We start from the raw sequence: 22,114 nt of genomic DNA, 5'->3' as shown, positions 1-22,114 counted from the left end.
TCCGGTGGCGGGCGGTGCGATGGTAACAACGAGACGATAATCATATTATATCGTAATCATATCACGTGATACTTGGATACTCTTTCAACCGTTTGGTAGAAAATTAGACTGTGGGCTCGGCTTCCCGTCCGTTGCAATAAAAACAGTGTTCACAAATAACAAACAAAGTAATAAAACGTTTTTATCCCATGTACGACGTTTGCGTTCGGCTGTAGCGATTTTAATTAATTTGATTAGTTTCCAATTAATCGATTCGCATATTGTAAGCCTTCCCGGTGAGCCCTGAGCGCGGCTCCGGTAATTTCGTTTCGACATTTTGCGATGAATTAATTGTAATTGTAATTGAATTAATTGTTATTAGAGGAAGCCCCGAGCTCACGTTATGTTTAGATTTAAAAAAAAACCAAAATAATTTTATTTCGTCTCTATCAAATAATTTAATTATTTTGGGTTGGTTGGATACCCAATTATAGAGCGAAACATGTATAAATCCAAATAGGTTTGTTCGAATAAGATAATGTTTGAAGGACCATCCAGCCGTCTCATAATTTACGCACGAAACAATCAAAAAGAGGATCGGAACACGAGTTTGTTACAGCACATTTGTTATTGCGACCCCTTCTGTATTTCCCTTGTAACTCATTTCATGATTCAAAACCAAAAAAGTTCAAAACTATTACATATAGGTATATATCTTTTTTTCGTTCATTCCTTCGATCGACAATAGCATTTTTCGCCTATCCTTCGTACGCTAGATCCAAGTGATTTGTAATAATCATTGGCCGTCTAGTTGGTGCTTGAGTGAAAGTTTCTACATATATGTTTTTTTTTTCTTTGGGGGATACGGACGGAGGGTTCGGAGGACGCCCTCTGAACCCTCGAGGGTAGGTTTGCATCTAGGTGGGTTCCTATTTCTGCCGCAAAGCACTGATAGGATCTATTTCAAGGACGAGACAGCCGTTATACTATGGAACTGAGATTTAAAGTTAGTGGCGGGATTTACGCTTTTGATGTCTTATGGTCTCCGGAAGCAAGGGCGGATCCAGCTTTGGCGCCAGGAGGGGGTCACAGTCGTGGGCAAGTTAAGAACTTATAATTTAATTTTGATAACAATAGATAATAAATAAATCATGATGTTCTTCAATTAGTCCAAGTTAGTTCAAGTCCTGGAACTAGCTCAGGGGGGGGTCATGACCCCCCCCCTGGATCCGCCGTTGTCCGGAAGCTACTTAACATTTTGCACCTTTAGAATTATACAGACCCAAGCCAAGAAATGTTTTTTGGAAAAAATCGAATAAAATTTTGAAATCGAATAGACGTAGAGGAAGGGGACGGTGTGAAAGAGACCGATGGATAAGTTTGTCCCTTTTTAAGCTACTTTCGGTCATTTGATTATTACGAGTCGCTGAAAATGGTCGTCCTATGTCCATTTTTTAATTGAAGTTGAAATCGAAAAATTTCGAAATGGGTCTCTATAATTCTAAAGGTGCAAATTTTTACTAGTAGTTATTATCAGGCCTCGGATACCAGGTTCAAATAATTAACCAGCTCATTAGAAATGCCATATATTTATAAAAGAGCCGTAACATTACTAACTTACTAACGGGTAAGTGTTGACTTCCAGAATATTACTACTAAGAACCAGTATTGCTTGTCGGACTTTAGGTATAGGAAACAGGTAACATTTCGAGCTGAAATCTCTAAGTGACCTCCATTTGGCATTTTGATGTCTATGGACTATTGGGAGTTTGGTCGCCCATGGTTCACAACAAACAAAGACTATTTCTATATATTAATAGTAAGCTAAGTTTATTTAGCACTAGCGACCCGCCCTCGCTTCGCTTCGGAAACATTAAAACACACATGAAACAAAAAATAAAAAATAAAAAAATAAATCAAAAAAAAGTAGCCTATGTTCATCAGGGACAATGTCGGCTTCTAATGGAAAAAGAATTTTTCAAATCGGTCCAGTAGTTTCGGAGCCTATTCGAAACAAACAAACAAACAAATCTTTCCTCTTTATAATATTAGTATAGATATAGATAGCTGGATTTCAACAACGGATGTATGAGACCTAAACTCAGCATTGGATGGACACGGGTTGAGGAAGATGTATGATGGTTTATGGCAGCCAGGTGAGTAGGAAATTAAATGAATGGTACTTACGCTGTGGTGGTCCAGATTGGTGGTGGCGGTAAGGAGGTCCAGTATTGCGGAGAATGAACCTCGCGCGGCGCGTCGGAACCCTTCCGGAGGCGAGTCGGCCGCCGCCCCACCAGCCACGGTCAGCGGGGAGCGGGCCCACTGGACAGATCGGAGGTGTCACAGAGCGAAGCCGTTTTCATTAACGACAGGTAGGTATATTTGTTGCCTTTGTCAGCAAGCTTACGGTACACCTTATGGTAACTGCCGCTTATAGAAGTTAGTAATGCCGGAGGCACAGCCAGTCTACTGATGAGGAGGTCTTTTTTTATTGCTTAGATGGGTGGACGAGCTCACAGCCCACCTGGTGTTAAGTGGTTACTGGAGCCCATAGACAGCTACGACGTAAATGCGCCACCCACCTTGAGATATAAGCTCTAAGATCTCAAGTATAGTTACAACGGCAGCCCCACCCTTCACACCGAAACGCATTACTGCTTCACGGCAGAAATAGGCAGGGTGGTGGTACCTACATGCACGAACTCACAAGAGGTCCTACCACCAAAAAGTACGCAAACTCTCATTTGAAGAACGGCATGTCATAGCGCTCGGGCGTAAAATATCGGATTGTTAGTAGGAAATAGGCATCTGGAAACTTCTGTGGGTAAATGCAGTGATTCTACGTAATTTAGATGAACTCTGTCCCGGTAACAGTTGTGCCCCATGGAACATAAGGTACAAAGCCCAGAGAGATCCGAAGTCTCTTCATAGATCCAGAGGTTCGAAACAATCCGTGACAATGGGTATGCATTTAATAATATACGTAGGTAATAAGCACCTGGACAAAGAACGAACAAACCTATTGTTTACACTACACAAATGTTAGTCCGATGTGGGAATCGAACCCACGATTCTCGCCGCAACTGACATGGTCGCCAACTACTGCACCACTGAGTCAGTCAGACATTATAGACTAAAGCCGAGACAAAGTTGGGTGGTGGCATGTCCGTTGTGATGACAGTGATCCCGACTGTATCAAATAGTGGCGGAGATGACTCCTAAATTGTACATCCCCGATATTTATCAAAGCTATTAATTATTTAAATCAATTAGGTATGTACCTAATTATGAATCACCACGTAAGTGCAGAAATTTTCCAGAAAAAAAACAACATATTTTCGATACTAAGTTGTATTATGCAACAGATTGTGTATCAGGAGCACAGAGCTGGCACGGAGGTCGATCCGTTTCAATAATTCAGTAACGAAAACCTGCTGCCTGATTCTGGGAGCCGGGTATGTACGAAATTACATTTAATTTTCACGGTAATTTTGTTCTAAGAAAGAATGACGTGAGGTTTTTACTTCATTACTTAAGGTAGCTTGAGAGAACAGACTTATTGAGACAATGTCGTGTTGGTTCACGCAAGATACATTTTTTAAAATACAATTCAGTTTTGAATTTCCCGAATAAGAAGAAATATTGAAGTAAGACCTACAAAATATTTAGAGCGACTGGGAGTCATGCGTAGCTTCTTCGCATTAATATAGAGAACAAAACTTGATAAAGTTGTAATATGAGAAGATCAAAACTGTCTCCCATACGTGGCATAATCCAAGAAAGGAATTGAGGATCCTTTGAGGGGAATTCAAGGAAAACAAATATTTTGAATAGCTGTAACGTTTTTGTCGGATCTCTTTAACATCCCCAGGAGCCTAACTAATTTTGGGACACTACCTACTTGAACGACGTTTTGATTGTAACTTGATTATTTATGTAGAAGTACCGCCAGACCATCCGAGCGAGATAGTTAAAAAGTTAATCATTTAAAAAAAAAACATTTTTTATACATAAAAAAGGCAAACCGGATTGAAATATAATTTATATAATTATTTTTCCCATTCGGGTGATCCAAACCCGGATATTATCCTCCGAGCGTAATATTTTTTTTTTTATCAAAAATAATAACATCACTGTAGGTATTGTCCATGATACGCGCGCAAATTTTCAAGTTAATCGGACGTCTTCTAATTCAGTTGAAAGATTGCCTTACACAGATAGATACGGCTCATGCTAACAATAGCGTGCTAAAGGGCTCGAAATCACAAACGTCCCTATAAATTTTTATTTATTTTCGAAGAATTATATTTTTTTTTTTTTATTGCCCTTGTAGGCAGACGAGCATACGGCCCACCTGATGGTGAGTGGTTACCGTCGCCCATGGACTTCAGCAATGCCAGGGGCAGAGCCAAGCCGCCGCCTACCAAAAATGCCTACCATTATGAATGCGATTAACTTCGACGGCTATAAACATATTTGCATAAACTCCTAACCTTTTTTATTCAAAACGATAATAGCGTCGACATTTAAAGTAATAAAAGATAAGCCACAGTTGAAATGTATGCACACGAACCATTTGCATTTTCAGTGGGCGATTAAGTTATTTCACAACGCAATATAGGCTGTGTAGGATGAGCGTGTGAAAGACAGTTTTGATTTTTAAGTCGCGTGCATAAGAATTGATTTCGAAAAACCATTAAATTGAAATTAGTCTTGTTATTTAAAAGATACAATTACTAATTTGAAACCATCAAACTGTGGGGATATAGCTCAGTGGTAGAGCATTCGACTGCAGATCGAGAGGTCCCCGGTTCAAACCCGGGTGTCCCCTAGATTTCTTTTTTAATTTTCATTTTTAAATAATACAAGCAAGAAGGATTTCCGGTTGCTCGAGGCCTTTTTAGATACATTAGGGGATCACGAGCTCATCTAAGAGCAATCTAGTCTACCATCAACTGCCTGAACGGCTTCAAAAAGGTCCTTTATATACTTCTCACCGCCGCCCATCAAATGCTTTTTTACAATGTACAAATGAATGACGCTCGTATACCAGGCTAATAGAAACGGAAAGAAGTAGCTTTGTCCATAAACCTCTCCATTCATTAAAAACAAATTACATGACAACATTAATGATAGTATTGTTCGTCCAGTAATCAATTTTCAACTATAATGACTGACTTAGATTTATTTTATCATGAATTATTTTCACATTTATTTTATGACTAGCGACCCGCCCTCGCTTCGCTTCGGAAACATTAAAACACACATGAAACCAAAAAAAAAAAATAAAAAAAAAATAAAAAAAGTAGCCTATGTTCATCAGGGACAATGTCGGCTTCTAATGGAAAAATAATTTTTCAAATCGGTCCAGTAGTTTCGGAGCCTATTCGAAACAAACAAACAAACAAATCTTTCCTCTTTATAATATTATATATTTTATGATTGACGTTAAGAAAATGAAATTTTTTTTTTTATAAAAACCGATACTTAACAAACAAAGAAAGACAATCAGTTGATAAAGAGATGAGAAAACTGTACTAAGCTGTGTTATCTGTTTGCCTATTTATTTACAAATGTACGTATTAAACATATTTATAATAAACTAGCTGTGCTCGCAGCTTCGCCCGCTACAAAATACAGTATTATATTAAAACATAAAAACCATTCGATTTAGAAAGCTAACTACTACCTAAGATAATTTTAGGTGAATTTACATACACACAAACATTCTCTTTTATATTTATAGATTTCGTATCAATTCGACTTATGGTTCAAAAGATAAAAATTACTGCCACCAACGCCACCTATCCGGCACTAGCGTAAGTAACTATGTTAGTCGAGTGGCTTCGAGTGGTCATAGTATCATTTAAATGTGTGCAAAGCTTCATATCAATTCGGACAACCGCCTCTCGAGTTTTAGGTGAACCTACCCACACACACATTGTTTTTTATATATAAATATTTAAATTAAGCCTTAATACGATTCAAAATGTCACTACAAACAAAAAGCCTTTAGAGATTGGATACAAGAAAGTCTTACAAATGATATTCAATTACCAGGGCAGCATAGATGGGAGGAGTATAATGTGATAACTTCTAAAACTCCGCCCACTACATTCCACATGAATACATGTGTATAATAATAAGTATGGAAGAAATCTCACAAATATCGAGTACCAGGCGCACATAGCTGACGAGGAGTTACCTGGTCGGTGAGGCTGGGATCTGCTCCGTTGGCTAATAGCAGCTCCACAATGTCATTTGCGTCGGCGGCGCACGCGGCGTGCAAAGCCGAGGAACCTACCTGTTTCAACATAACAAAGAAAACTTTGTTGAGGTTTTGTTATTTTTATATTCCCTCATCGTTCACAGCGCTACATGCCTCTTTCACTCATATACCACATCCTTACACACTTATAATAAGTTCGTTTTTTTTTCTACATTATAAATTTCCTAGAAATCTTATAGATGGCAAAACAACGTTTGCCGGGTCAGCTAGTAGTTATATAATATGTTCAAGGGAAAATATTGTTTCGAAAAAATTGAAATTGATAATTTCTTTGGCACCGTTGTGATTTGGAATACGATGTACCTAACAAAAAAGCGTATACGATTAAGCCTGCAAGAGAATGGAATGCTCTGGCGGATGCAGTGAGAGGTGATACAACTTTAAACTGCTTTAAAAGAATGGTAAAGGAACATTACTTATCTGCATTTTATTTCTTTCTTCTTCTGCTACTTATTTCTATATTGTTGATTTATTATGTTTATATAAGTATATATGCCTATTAGTACATAAATCCAATAGTTATTTTATATTAGATGTAAACAGTATATATCTATTTATTGTATGTATATATTTTCTAAAATAATGTATTTCTAACAGTAAACCGGAACATACCTGCTATATCTTTATCTTTTCCAGAATTTCTGTAAATTAAAACGGTAGTCTGGAAGAGATCGCCTTTGGCGATAAGAGCGCCTATTGTGCAAACGTATCGGCTTGTAGACTGTTTTTTAATGTTAATTGCGTTTTAGTGTGCAATAAACTATGTTCCCTCTCTCTCTAAGATTGTCAATATACAAAAACAATAATACAGAAATAAGTCGAAACCTGTTGTCGACACAACCCACAGAACTTCTCACCGGATCTTCTCATTGGATCGCGATTCCGATTCGGTGGTAGATTCTGCGAAACACTGCTCTTGCTAAGGTTAGTGTTAGAAAATTCTCGTAGGTTGAGCCCGTGAGCACACCTACTCGTCCGCGCGTAATTAGTATAGCCCTTTAGGTCAGCGAATAGGTAGGGAAAAAAACTCACGTTATTCTGTAAGTGAACATTTGCCCCAAACTCAAGCAGGTGCTCCGCGATGCCCCGGCAGCCTTGTGCACATGCCAGTTGTAGCGCGGTCACACCGCTCTGCAAGATATGCAGCACTATAACATTACTTCACCCATCCCTTACTTGAACTTCGTACTATGAATCTACGTTTTCACTGGTGGTGACCTCTTGTGAGTCCGCGCGGGTAGGTACCACCACCCTGCCTATTTCTGCCGTGAAGCAGTAATGCATTTCGGTTTGAAGGGTGGGGCAGGCGTTGTTACTATACTTGAGACCTTAGAACTTATATCTCAAGGTGGGTGGCGCATTTACGTTGTAGATGTCTATGGGCTCCAGTAACCACTTAATACCGGTGGGCTGTAAGCTCGTCCACCCATCTAAGGGATAAAAAAAAAACTTTACCCAGATATGTGGTTGATAACCATTATTAGATATTAAGTAATAGAAGTCAGTAATATTGATTGATACATTGACTTAATTGCTATTTAAATGACTATACGTTGTTCTGACTAATGTATAAAGCATCCAGACATAACTAAAACTAATTTTACAATTTAATCTTGTGTTTTTTATTGTCATCACATTCTTTCCGGCTTTTCATCGTATACTTTCAGATTTTCGTGTAAAAGTAGATTTAATTATGGTCTTAACCTTCAGAGTGTGAACCGTCGATAAATCGACTCTATTAATGCGTACACAGTGCGAAGCGTTGAAACACCGACTGTTGCGCAGTTTGATTATAGGCATAAGTAATGTATTAATCTGTAGTTATGGGTAATTATGATTATGGGTAAATATGTGAAAATAAGTTTAGCACTAGATGGGTTAAGATAGATATAATAAAAATGTATAGAAGTATTAATTTAAAATATAATATAAAGAAAATAATTTAAATAATTTGTTTAGTGTGCAGTTTACGATTACGCTTGTCGTTTAATATGTTTGAAATATTTATCGTGATTTGCAATTCCATTTTACTGCTCACTGTAATGACAACAAAGCTATCGCATCGAAATTTTATTGAGGTGACTGACTTTTGGTTTTGCGTTTTATAGTTTATCAAATTTCAAAGTCAGAATCGTAAATTTTTCTCGCATACATCTAGCCTAATAGTAAATAATTGTGGATTTCTTCACTACACACACAATGAAAGTCTGTTAAGAAACTGATCTTCTATTTCCAAGTTCGGCTACAACAAACAAACAAACAGACAAGATGATGTGGCTGGTTAAGGATTTTTTGTTTAATTTCTTTTTCAGGCTTTTTATTACGTTCGTATAAGGATTCATTATATTTTTTTACCGAGGGGGATCATTTTCTACATCTTAGACACGATCAAGATATAGGAGTAAATTAGCAGGCTAATATAAACACTAGGAGGTTGGAGTCTTTGGTAGTTTTCCAATTACAGAGCATAATGCGACTCAGTGACGCACAATGCCGAATTATGCTGAAGCTTAATTGGAACGTGAATTAGTTTTCAAATGCATCAGCAGAGTGCGCTAAGTTAGCATAGTTTTAATTAACATTGATTATTTCTAAGAAACTACGACGAAACGAAAGCCTTACAATTTTTTTTAACATTAAATAATATTACTAACGATATAAACAAAATTTCGATCAATATAAACAAAATTTGGATTAATGCCAACTTAAAGAAAAAACACTTGTCAATTTTCTGTCACTGAGTCGATATCGATTGCGAGTATCACGCGAGAGCAGTTACTTTTGAGAGTGCTCGATTGTGCGAAGAGTTGCTGTAGTTGGAACATTCCACGTTGAGCATTATGCCGCATAATGCGCTCTTGTGCTGTAATTGGAAAACTACCTTTCTTAATATTTTTTTTTCTATCTTTCAACGCAATGAGGGCATTTTATGAGCGCGCACGGGTAGGTCACATCCATAAGCACGTTCAAACACGTCATTTCGGATCCTACCGGTCCACTCTTGGTGCTTCTAGGCATTCCAAGTACCGGTCACTATTCTCGTCAAACTCTTTGAAAGGCGACGAAGGTTCGTCATGCAACTTAAACCACAGACGCAGAGATTCTTGTCGAATCTATTCTCAGGGGATCGCGATTCCGATCCGATGGTAGATTCTGAGAAGCACTGCTCTTGCTAGGTCAAATGTTAGCAAAGTCTCATGCTCAGCCCCATGAGCTCGCCTACATATCTAACAGGGCATCATGAATTCGAAGAAGTGACACGTAGATAATACTTAATCACAAAGTACTGTAACTGATACTTTTAGTTAAATACTTACATCATCAACCGCATCGACGAAGCATTCCGCCTGCAAAAGGACCCTAACGAGCTCCGTGTGTCTGTGAACTGCAGCTATGTGTATTGGAGTCCTGCCGGAGTTGTCCCTGGCTTCCTTAGACGCACCTCGTGATACCAGGAGACTAGCAGTTGAGGAGTATCCGCCTTCGCAAGCCATGTGTAGAGCCGTACGACCGTTCTGTGGACCAGGCTTACTTAAAAAAAATCTTTTTTAACAACTTTACTGGTGGTAGGACCTCTTGTGAGTCAGCACGGGTAGGTACCACCACCCTGCCTATTTCTGCCGTGAAGCAATAATACGTTTCGGCTTGAAGGGTGGGACAGCTGTTGTAACTATACTGAGAACTATACTTAGAACTCATATCTCATGTAGGTGGCGGCATTTACATTGTAGATTATAGAAAAATAAAAAGATATTACAGTCGGAGGTAATTTAACTTAAGTTACTTATGACGACGCTTGTATCTGAAAGTAAGTATTTTACTTTTTGACGAAGCATGTTGCTAATAACTCTATATCTGTAATCTGACGATGTGTAGCTAGTTCCTATTTTACTAAGTATATTGCGATTGCGACGAGACGTACAACCGCATGCACTGCTCAAATTGTGCTACAATCATCATTCCAGAATTTTCGTAATTTAATTGGGTATCGAATAGAGAGATGGATTACGGCCTAAGTCGATATTTAACGACATACATAGTACATACATACTCGTAGCTAAGTAAAAAGTAAAGTGATTTTAATTAAATTAAAAACGCAACGCGACGTCAAAAATGTTAATACGGTTATGTAATCTATGCGTCAAGAATGTTAAAAGTGCGTGATTGAAGTTTCAATATACGTATGAATTTTTCAATTTTGTTTCCAAAATAAATAGACTTAAATGTACACATTGTTTTGGTCATAGTAAGGAGGCTTTTCAAGAAAAACTCCTTGGAATTTGGTCACGAAATATGTTTTAATGGTCATTTGAAAATGGTCGTTCATATTTCATTTCGTACCTTAAGCCCTGTTTTCACTAAAATAACAAAAGGTACATTACTATATTCAAATTCGGAGCTATATTCGGTACTATATTGAAAAAATATATTTGAAACCGCGAGTAGGTATATAAGTATTGAACTATCACCCACGTGTTGAATAAAGAACAAGGACAAAGGCATCAAAGGGACAGATCGAAGCAGAGGCAGTACATTGCGCTACAATTTTCTTCGATCTCATATCTCAAAGCGGGAAGCGGTGTTTACGTTTCGATATGTATGAGTCGTGCTATTCATTCGACTATAATTAATTGGAATTGTAAGTTTGTACACTATTATGATTGTATTTTATACTTCTATAATCACAAATTTCGCCAAGACTACACTATAGAAAAATATTAATAAAGACAAACAATATTTAATCTATTCTCAATTTGACAACAGACGTCAAGATCAAAAGTTTGACAATAAATAGTATGCATGCGTGTGTGCGTCAAATACATGGTATGTAGTATGTGTAATGTTTTCTTTATTGATTTTATGTATCTTTTATGCATTATTTTAAAAAAAAAATTAGCATTGTGCACTTCTTTTCTATATTCTCTATAAGTGTGGAAAATTTCATACTCCTCCGTCCGCGAAATTTTCGTAAAAAGGGATACAAAGTTTTTGCTTCACGTATTAATATATAGATACACTCGCTGCAAGAGGTCCATATGAGCCAGTTATGTTGGATTTCGGAACGTCAAAAGTGTCAACGAGCGACGTCCGCTATAACACTTTATCCCCTTTCAATTCCAACCGCCAAGGGCGACGCACTGATTTCATATATTCATATATCTTTAATTTGTCACATAAGGACTAATAAATATATCAAAACCAATAAATACAGTCCACTCTCATTTACCACAATGCAATTAACTTGCATATAGCAAGTTAATTTAATCACGAATTAAGAAAACATATATATTTTGCTATGATTCAAAGATTACTGGTGGCCCGGAGGCCTTTCCAGTTTTACCAGAACAGGTGGGCGAGCAAGGAGGGGTGGGATTTGCTAACAGCTGCCCGAGCGCCTCGGAAGGAGACCTAACAACTCAGGAGCAACTGCTTCGTGAATGAATCTACTACCGGATCGGAATCGCGACCCGCTGAGAATATGCGGCGAGAAGCTCAGCAGGCTGATGCATGGGTTAAGTTGCACGCCGACCTCTTTGTCGAGTTCGACGAGTACGGTTACCGGGAAAACATCTTGCGATTCTTTCAAGGCTTGTATTAAACTTTTCATAAGAGTTTTCAGTTTATTTCCGTCCATATATTTAAAAAAAACGTTGTTGAAGTTTGTGCTACAAAGTATAATACATATTATGTATTACGGTTACAATGGGAATAAAGTGTTATGACCCTGCCTATTCGTATTTTACTGTTTTTTTTTATTGATTAGATGGGTGGACGAGCTCACAGCCCACCTGGTGTTAAGTGCTTACTGGAGCCTATAGGCATCCTCAACGTAAATGCGCCACCCACCTTGAGATATAAGTTCTAAAGTCTCAAGTATAGTTACAACGCCGGCCCCACCCTTGAAACCGAAACGCATTACTGCTTCACGACAGAAATAGGCGAGTTGGTGGTACCTACCCGTGCGGACTCACAAGAGTCCTACCACCAGTATGTTGTAATAATATTTCTGTATTTATATTGCTGTGGGATATTTTAATGACTATATTTTTATGAAAAAATCAAGTAGAATTTAGCTGAAATCGCATGCAGACTAACAACTTCTTTCTAAGCTTGGGAGAGGCCTAAAGTCCATTGATTATTGCTATAAAGAATTTTGTCTGTATCTGTCATCCAAGATGATAAAAGTAAATAAGACGTTTGTAATTTACCGTTGACCTCATTAACCATGATTAGTGGTTTAAATTGGCCATGCGAATCACAATAATGAGATAATATCGATTAAAATTTTTTTTTTGTAAATAATTAAATAAATATATATTTACTAAAGATCAAGCTACGTTAACTGGTCCCGTGCTAAGTTCGTAAAGAACTTGTGTTACAGGTACCAGATAACGGAAATAAATGTAAGATTTTTATTATACACATACATTTAGATAATATACATCCATAACTCTGGAAAAGACATTTTATGTTTATCATACAAATATCTTCCCTTGGCGGGATTCGAACCCGCGACCCCCTTGTGTAGTGACCATGTCACATACCACTACACCAGACGGCCGTTATAATTGAATTCGTTCATGGCGTAGTGAAACAGCAGTCTAAATATTACGGGGTTGCGTCGTGTGTTGACCCAATTCGGACAATGTTTGTTGACGACGGTCCTGTCGGCGAACGAGTCCTCTCATTTGTGTTTATTATGATATCACTTTTACGTGTACACAAGACGACGTCAACTTTTATTGACTTGTATTTCCTTTTTTTTCTTCATCAGACGTAAAAGGCTTATTAGGTACTTTGTTAGTGCGTAATGAATTGCTTAAGTTTGCTAACAGAGCCTCTCTTTCTTTATCTCTCATTTATTGAAGGAATGAAAAACAATAACATGCTGATTTTATGACTCGCTTTGAATACACGATGGCAGTCTGATTATCTGAATGATGATAATGATAACGATGGTACCGACAATGAAGATCGTAATAATGATAATGATGATCGTAATGAATATAACAAACATGAGAATAAATCGCACAAGCGTCTTGATCATTGAACACGTTGTTATGTCGTTTTTTAACTATGCGAAAAATAAAAACTTTAGAAAATACTCATCGGTTATACCTAATTGGTGCTAAAACAGTTTATTAATATGTGTTTTTATAAGATCGATAGAACCCGATATAAAATGATTGAGGTTCGAAGTAACAAACTATTATAATACTCAACTAACATTCAATCATTCTTAATAAATAATTCAATTAAGACACATATCTGTCGACTTGATAGGCGGTGACCCTCAGGCTGACATGGATGTTCCAGCTTGAAATGAACAAACCTTTTCAAGTCCGGGTGTAGCGATCGATCATCCTAATCAAAATATACAGTTCAACGAATTTCAATGCGTGTCCGAATCAATGTCAGCTCTACCGTGATAATCGGTTTCCGTATTTCGATACATTAAATTCATATTTACATAGTTCTAATTGACTAGTCACTCTTTTAAGGGCGCATTGGCTTGGCACCGGCAGGGCTCATGGTTTCCTCATTTACATTTAATAAAACCGAGCAAGGTACTATGGGATGTGAAAGGAGTCTGTGTATCTTGTCCAGTCCAACGAAGGTCCAGAGCAAGGAGGTGAACAGCAAACATCATTGGAAATCTCTCTTAAAAAGGAGCGACTCTGCATGTAGGTTGAAAACATTTTGGACAGTTAGAGCGTAAAAATCGAGATTCTCACTTTTTTTTCCTACCTAAGCTGATAGCCTTGAGAGGCTATTTCCGCGTCACCTTAGCTAGTAGGTGAGCTCAAGGGGCTCAAACCGGAGTGATGCTAACACCGACCCTAGCAAGAGCAGTGCTTCACAGAATCTACCACCGGATCGAAAACGCGACCCACTGCGAAGATCCGGCGAGAAACTCAGTGGGCTGATTCTCACAAGCTTAAGTCTCTTGAACGGGGAACTAAAGATCTCTTAGTGGCAAATTGTGACACCCACCCAGAACAGCTCTGGAGACACAACAAGCTAAATCAATTATGAAATATAGATATTATAAACACAACAATATACTTTTATATAAAAGGCCGTTTACATATGTGTCTCAAGAAAATGCCGACATATAAATTCAATCAGAACAAATTGGACCGTTTCAACGTTTTAATGGTTTCGAGTTATTAAAAAAAGGGGATTAAACTGAAAAATAGCTCAAATGTCTCACAAAAAAAAAAAAAAAAACAAAGAATTATCTATATATAAAAATGAATTATAAAGAGGAAAGATTTGTTTGTTTGTTTGTTTCGAATAGGCTCCGAAACTACTGGACCGATTTGAAAAATTCTTTTTCCATTAGAAGCCGACATTGTCCCTGATGAACATAGGCTACTTTTTAAAAAAAAAAAATTATTTTATTTTTTTGGTTTCATGTGTGTTTTAATGTTTCCGAAGCGAAGCGAGGGCGGGTCGCTAGTCTATATATAAAAATGAATTGCTGTTCGTTAGTCTCGCTAAAACATTCTCGCTCACGACTCGGTCGTGTGCGGACGTGCTTTCCGATCCGTTGCTCGCTTGTAATCTACGTCTCGGAACTCATAGTTGTGCGCGACAGTGTAGTGACCGTGAATACCCCATACCAACTGTCTTTTTCAAGGCAAAATGGATCGCTACGATCAGGCTTTCTGTGGCACTCTCACAGGCTAGCGATCTTCCCAAACCCTCTCTTACCCCCGCTGACTGCCGTTTTCACGGCATAGGCACTCCCCCCCCCTGCTCCTTGCTGTCTTTACAGCACAGGGGGGTTCTCCCAAACCAGGGGACTCGCCTTTCGGCGAGTTGAACAAAAGTCCCGGGGCCGCCCCCCTCGGGCGAAAATCACGTGAAGATGGACGAAAAAATTTTCATCGACTTCATTCAGGAAAAATATCCGTCAATCGCGCCCGAATTCGAAGCCTATAGGGCCTCATTTGTTAAATATTCTCCCCCTGCATCTCTCGCCGCCGTCGCCAAACATGCCTCGCAGGCATGCCTCGCGTGCCCCGCCGCCGGTCCGTGTTCAAGCGCACGTACGCACGCCGCCGCCGTAGCGTCTAACGCCCCCGCCCCCGCTACCCCCGCGCCCGCGTCAATCACGTTAGTTTCGTCCGTTGCGACCTCAATAGCGTCTAGTTCAGGCTCCGATACCGAATCGGAGATGGACTTCGAGTCCGCGACTAGCCCTCAACCCGGAACCTCGGATGGGTTCCAAACTGTAACGCGCGGTAAAAAGCGTACTCGCGTCGTGGAGTCCCGGAGCTCCATGACGAAGCAAACCAAGTCCGCGACCACCTCCCGACCGCAGGTAGTCGTGACGCCGGAGTCGGACTCCGCCCGCCGCGTAACCCCACCGCCGCGCCCAAAAACCGCGCCCGCGCCTAAAACAGTTGTCCCGCCCCCGCTGATACTCCGGGAGAAGTCAGCGTGGAATCGCGTATCCCAGGCCCTTCAGGCCAACAAAATTAATTATACCCATGCGCGTAACGTCGCGCATGGGATTCAGATTAAGGTCGCAACGCCGGGCGACCATAGGGCCCTCTCTGCTTACCTCCGAAAGGAGAACATAGGTTATCACACCTATGCTCTTCAGGAGGACCGCGAACTCCGCGTAGTGATACGCGGAGTCCCCAAGGAACTCGACATAGATTACGTAAAGGAGGATCTGATCGGTCAGTCCCTCCCAATAGTTAGTGTGCACCGGATGCACAGCAGACGCGGCAGACAGCCGTACAATATGATTCTCGTCGCGCTAGAATCAACCCCGGAGGCAAAGAAAAGAATCTCATGTCTCAAAACGATATGCGGCCTCTCCGGGGTCACCATCGAAGCTCCCCATAAACGTGGTACTCCCGGGCAGTGCCACAGGTGCCAGCTCTATGGCCACTCAGCGCGTAATTGCCACGCACGCCCCCGCTGCGTGAAATGCCTCGGCGATCACGCAACCACAGAATGTTCGCGTGTTAGGGAAACCGCGACGGAACCCCCAAGCTGTGTCCTATGCCTTAAGCAAGGGCACCCGGCAAACTACCGCGGATGTCCTAGGGCTCCGCGTAAACGCCCGAACCATCCAGCCCCCCGAACCGTCGACCCAAAGACTTCGGCGTCTTCAGTGCCGAAACCAGCCTTCGTACCGGCTGCGGTTCCCACCGTCTCGGCGTGGAAAAAACCGCTGCCGTATACGAAGGAGGGAACACAAAACGTACCCCAGCCCCCGCCTGTGACACGTCCCGCGCCTCAGCCCCTGCTCGCACCTCGCCCCGCGCCCGCGTACCGCCCCCCGCAACCCTCAGCCGTCAACGACTTCGCGCTCGTGCGCGACTTCGTCACCGCGGTAAACTTTGACCGTCTGCGATCGTTCGCAGATGCTATTCGTAGGTCGGTAACCCCCGAACAGCGGCTTGCGGCCGCTTTCGATCACATGGACGTCTATGAGTCCGTATCCCGTACGCTTTAAATCTTTACCGGTTATCAATGGCGCGAAACGGTAGAGAAAAACTTTATTCCCTTAAGTTGGCATTCTACAATGCTAACGGACTCGCGCGGCAACGCGATCAAATATACAAATTCCTCCGCGACAACCTAATAGATATTCTTTTAGTGCAGGAGACCTGCCTGAAGCCTTCGCGTCGTGACCCGAAAGTCGCGAATTACGTCATGGTTAGGAATGACAGACTCACCGCCTCCAAAGGCGGGACTGCCATTTACTATAGGCGGGCCCTGCACGTTGTCCTTCTCGATACTCCCTCGCTCTTACATATCGAGGCGTCAGTGTGCCGTATCTCGCTGACGGGACACCAGCCGATCGTCATCGCATCCGTTTATCTCCCCCCGGACAAGCCCCTCCTGAGCAGTGACATCGAGTCACTGTTCGGCATGGGAGACTCTGTCATCCTGGCAGGCGATTTAAATTGCCACCACACTAGGTGGAACTGCCATCGTACTAACGTCAACGGTAGGCGTCTCGACGCGTTTATAGACGACCTCACCTTCGAAGCAGTCGGCCCCCCAACTCCAACATGTTATCCGTATAACATCGCGCTCCGTCCGAGCACTATAGACCTGGCATTGCTTAGGAACATAACTCTGCGCTTGCATTCCATCGAAGCACTGTCAGAGCTCGACTCAGACCACCGACCTGTCGTTATGCAGCTCGGTCGCCCTCACAACCCAGTCACTGTTACGAGGACCATGGTGGATTGGAATAAGCTGGGCACGTGCTTAGCCGAAGCCGCTCCGCCAATCCTCCCTTACGCCCCGGATTCGAATCTATCCCCCGAGGACACCGTCGAATCCATAAACATCATTACCGATCACATCTCTTCCGCGATCATTAGATCTACTAAAGAAGTCGATGTGGAGGATAGCTTCCACCGCATCAGACTGTCCCCCGAACTTAGGAACCTCTTAAGAGTTAGGAACGCGGCAATCCGGGCCTACGATCGTCTTCCCACGCATTCAAACCGGATTCGGATGCGTCGTCTACAACGCGAAGTCCACTCCCGCCTAAGCGACGCTCGTAACGAAAATTGGCATAGTTATTTAGAACAACTCGCGCCCTCCCACCAAGCATACTGGCGACTAGCTAGGACTCTCAAATCCGAAACTACCGCTACTATGCCTCCCCTCGTACGCCCTTCAGGCCAACCACCGGCTTTCGATGACGATGACAAGGCTGAGCTGCTGGTCGATGCACTGCAAGAGCAGTGCACCACCAGCGCTCAATACGCGGACCCCGAACACACCGAGTTAGTCGACAGGGAGGTCGAGCGCAGAGCATTCCTACCGCCCTCGGACGCGTTACCCCCCATTACCACTGACGAAGTTAGAGAAGCGATCCACAACTTCCAACCTAAGAAGGCACCCGGCTCCGACGGCATCCGTAACCGCGCGCTTAAACTCTTACCAGTCCAACTGATAGCAATGTTGGCTACCATTTTAAATGCCGCTATGACGCACTGCATCTTTCCCGCGGTGTGGAAGGAAGCGGACGTTATCGGTATACATAAGCCAGGCAAACCGAAAAACGAAACCGCTAGTTACCGTCCGATTAGTCTCCTCCCGATTATAGGCAAAATTTACGAACGGCTCCTTCGGAAACGCCTCTGGGACTTCGTTACCGCGAATAAAATTCTAATAGACGAGCAGTTTGGATTCCGCGCTAAGCACTCGTGCGTACAACAAGTGCACCGCCTCACGGAGCACATCTTAATAGGGCTAAATAGGCGTAAACAAATCCCGACCGGCGCCCTCTTCTTCGATATCGCGAAGGCGTTCGACAAAGTCTGGCATAACGGTTTGATCTACAAACTGTACAACATGGGAGTGCCAGACAGACTCGTGCTCATCATACGAGACTTCTTGTCGAACCGTTTGTTTCGATATCGAGTAGAGGGAACTCGCTCTCGCCCCCGTCATCTGACTGCCGGAGTCCCGCAAGGCTCCGCGCTCTCCCCGTTATTATTTAGTTTGTATATCCCCCGGTCTCCGGAGGGTAATGATATACCCCGGTCTCCGGAGACCCATCTAGCGCTCTTCGCCAATGACACGGCTATCTACTACTCGTGTAGGAAGATGTCGCTGCTTCATCGGCGACTCCAGATCGCAGTAGCCACCATGGGACAGTGGTTCCGGAAGTGGCGCATCGACATCAACCCCACGAAAAGCACAGCGGTGCTCTTCAAAAGGGGTCGCCCTCCGAATACCACTTCGAGCATCCCACTCCCTAATAGGCGCGCAAACACCTCCGCCGTTAGCCCCGTCACTCTCTTTGGCCAGCCCATACCGTGGGCCTCGCAGGTCAAATACCTAGGCGTCACCCTCGACAGAGGGATGACATTCCGTCCCCATATTAAAACGGTACGCGACCGTGCCGCCTTCATATTAGGACGTCTCTACCCTATGCTTTGCAAGCGAAGCAAACTGTCCCTCCGTAATAAGGTAACTCTCTACAAAACTTGCATACGCCCCGTTATGACGTATGCAAGCGTAGTGTTCGCTCACGCAGCCCGCACCAACTTGAAGCCCCTTCAGGTTATTCAATCCCGATTCTGCAGGATAGCCGTCGGAGCACCATGGTTCCTGAGGAACGTGGATCTCCACGATGACCTGGAGCTCGACTCTGTCAGTAAGTATCTACAGTCGGCATCATTGCGCCATTTCGAGAAGGCGGCACGACATGAGAACCCTCTTGTCGTGGCCGCTGGAAACTACATACCCGATCCTGTAGACCGAATGGTAAACAGTCGACGTCGCCCAAAGCACGTCATTACGGATCCTCCCGATCCATTAACGGTGCTTTTAGGCACCACAAGCACCGGTCACCGTCCTCGTCGAACCCGTCGCTTGCGACGAAGGGCTCGACGAGCGAATTAACCCCTAGACACAGCCCACTGAGTTTCTCGCCGGATCTTCTCAGTGGGTCGCGTTTCCGATCCGGTGGTAGATTCTGCGAAGCACTGCTCTTGCTAGGGTCAGTGTTAGCAACTCTCCGGTTTGAGCCCCGTGAGCTCACCTACACACGTTAGGGTGAAGCTGAAATAGCCTCTCAAGGCTATCAGCATAGGTAGGAAAAAAAAAAACTCGCTAAAACTCGAGAACGGCTGGACCGATTTGGCTAATTTTGGCCTTGAATTATTTGTCGAAGTCCAGAGAAGGTTTAAAAGGTAGATAAATATGAAAATCCTCGGAATTAAATAAAAATAACAGTTTTGTTTTTGATTTGATGTGTCCCCCGTTGGACGGGTTCCTTTGTTTGTTTTAAGTATGTTTTATACAAAAGTTTAGGTCTTTTATTTGTCGATTGAGGCACTACGAGGTCTGCCGGGTCAGCTAGTATTAAATAAAAATATGGCAACAAAAGTTAGATTTAGTCGAAAAGGCCCCATCCCTATTTATCACTCTCTCCGCAAACACATTATTAATCAGTCACTGATCTTTAATTCTATATTGCTCGATCACTCTTAGTTCGGAACACAAGTTAAGCGGTGTTTTGTTTTCCTCTATCTATTCGCTAGTAACTTAGGGGACTATTTCAACTTCGCCCGGACGGTCGTAGCTCACAAGCTCAACATGAAAGAACTTACTAACACTAGCAGTAACAAGAGCAGTGCTTCACAGAATCCAAAATCGTATTGGAATCGCGACCCACTGAGTATATCCGGTCAGAAACTCAGTGGGTTGTATGGGTTAGTTCAACGAGGGCACTGATCGGTGCATGAAGAGCTTAAAGCACGGAGATTGGATCTGAAGACATGTTTCCCGCAACGGCAGCGTTGCATTGCCCCGTCGCCTGGGTCAGACTTGCGCCTTTGCCGCAATACTCAAGTCCTTTCATTACTATACTGTACTCTCTTTAACCCCCATGCCCCCACATATCTCAAGGAACGTTTCGAGTTCCTACGTGATACGCATAATTTTTCCCTGAGATCATCGGATAGTCTGAGACTGAAAATGCCGGCGCATTCATCATCATTATTTGATCATTCATTCACCGTCCAGGCGGTTCGATTGTGGAATGCTCTGCCGGATGCAGTGAGAAGTGCTCAAACTTTAAACTGTTTTAAAAGAATGGTGAAGGAACACTACTTATCTTCTTAGTGCTGTTTGTTTGCATCATCATTTATTATTTCCATACTGTTGATGTATTATGTGTATGTAAGTAAATTAGTATGTATATTGGTATATAAATATTGGTATATATTTCATATTATATGTAAACGGTATATATTTTGTTTATTGTATGTATATAACTAGTCAGGTCATAAGTATTGTCACACAGTAAAAACTTTTCTTTTAGAATGCTGGCCACAAAAAAGTTTATTGAATTCGAATTTCGAATTGTTCATGATAATAAAAATGTATACTTTTAGAATTTTACTCATTTTTAAATATGGAGTGGACGCTTAAAGAAGACTGTGTTGCAGTTATTGCGTTGCATCGTTGCGGTTACGCGCCAATTCAAATTTTTAACATACTGAAAATTTTGAATATAGCCAAAAGATTCGTTTATCGTACCATCAAACGATACAATGAAGACTCTAGTGTAGATGACAGGTCAAGAAGTGGTCGCCCTCGGTCTGTTAGGACTCCAGCAGTGATAAAAGCTGTGAAGGCGCGAATTCAAAGAAATCCCAAACGTAAGCAGAAACTGTTGGCCCTTCAGATGGGTTTAAGCAGAACCACGGTGAAAAGGGTGTTAAATGAAGACTTAGGGCTTCGGGCATATCGAAGAAAAACAGGACATCGTTTGAATGCTCGCCTAATGGACCTGAGACTGAAGAGATGCCGCGCTTTGTTGAAGTGGTACGCGGGAAAAAAATATCGAGAAATTCTTTTTTCGGATGAAAAAATTTTTACCGTAGAAGAGAGCTACAACAAACAAAATCATAAGGTGTACGCACACAGTAGTGAAGAAGCGAGCAACCGTATTCCGCGTGTCCAACGAGGTAATTTTCCATCCTCGCTCATGGTATGGTTGGGATTTTCTTATTGGGGCTTAACAGAGGTACATTTTTGTGAGAAAGGTGTAAAAACGAATGTAGCTGTGTATCAAAATACAGTCCTGACGAACCTTGTGGAACCTGTTTCTCATATCATGTTCAATAACAGGCACTGGGTATTCCAACAAGATTCGGCGCCAGCTCATAGAGCGAAGAGCACACAAGACTGGCTGGCGGCGCGTGAAATCGACTTCATCCGGCACGAAGACTGGCCCTCCTCCAGTCCAGATTTGAATCCGTTAGATTACAAGATATGGCAACACTTGGAGGAAAAAGGCGTGCTCAAAGCCTCATCCCAATTTGGAGTCACTCAAGACAT

The 22,114-nt window shown here is 42.1% G+C and overlaps 1 protein-coding gene and 1 non-coding gene across 2 annotated transcripts in view; one reads left to right on the top strand and one right to left on the bottom strand.

The window, feature by feature from the left end:
* LOC114240344 (uncharacterized) overlaps nt 1-22,114 on the bottom strand; it is a 74,183-nt gene that overhangs the window by 16,594 nt on the left and 35,475 nt on the right. Inside the window, exons 6-9 of the mRNA XM_089736169.1 lie at nt 9,589-9,786; nt 7,304-7,402; nt 6,188-6,286; nt 2,167-2,304 (exon numbers count right to left, since the gene is read on the bottom strand). Of these exons, the coding sequence (XP_089592295.1) occupies nt 2,167-2,304; nt 6,188-6,286; nt 7,304-7,402; nt 9,589-9,786 (534 nt within the window). The remainder of the gene's footprint in view (nt 1-2,166; nt 2,305-6,187; nt 6,287-7,303; nt 7,403-9,588; nt 9,787-22,114) is intronic.
* Nucleotides 4,742-4,813, top strand: TRNAC-GCA (transfer RNA cysteine (anticodon GCA)). The gene has a single exon. It is a non-coding gene; the product is annotated as a tRNA-Cys (tRNA).

This window comes from Bombyx mandarina, chromosome 21, assembly GCF_030267445.1.
Source record: "Bombyx mandarina strain Sakado chromosome 21, ASM3026744v2".
Classification (NCBI taxonomy): domain Eukaryota; kingdom Metazoa; phylum Arthropoda; class Insecta; order Lepidoptera; family Bombycidae; genus Bombyx; species Bombyx mandarina.
Note: the sequence above shows the minus strand (reverse complement) of the source record. Positions and strands in the feature narration are given on the sequence as shown.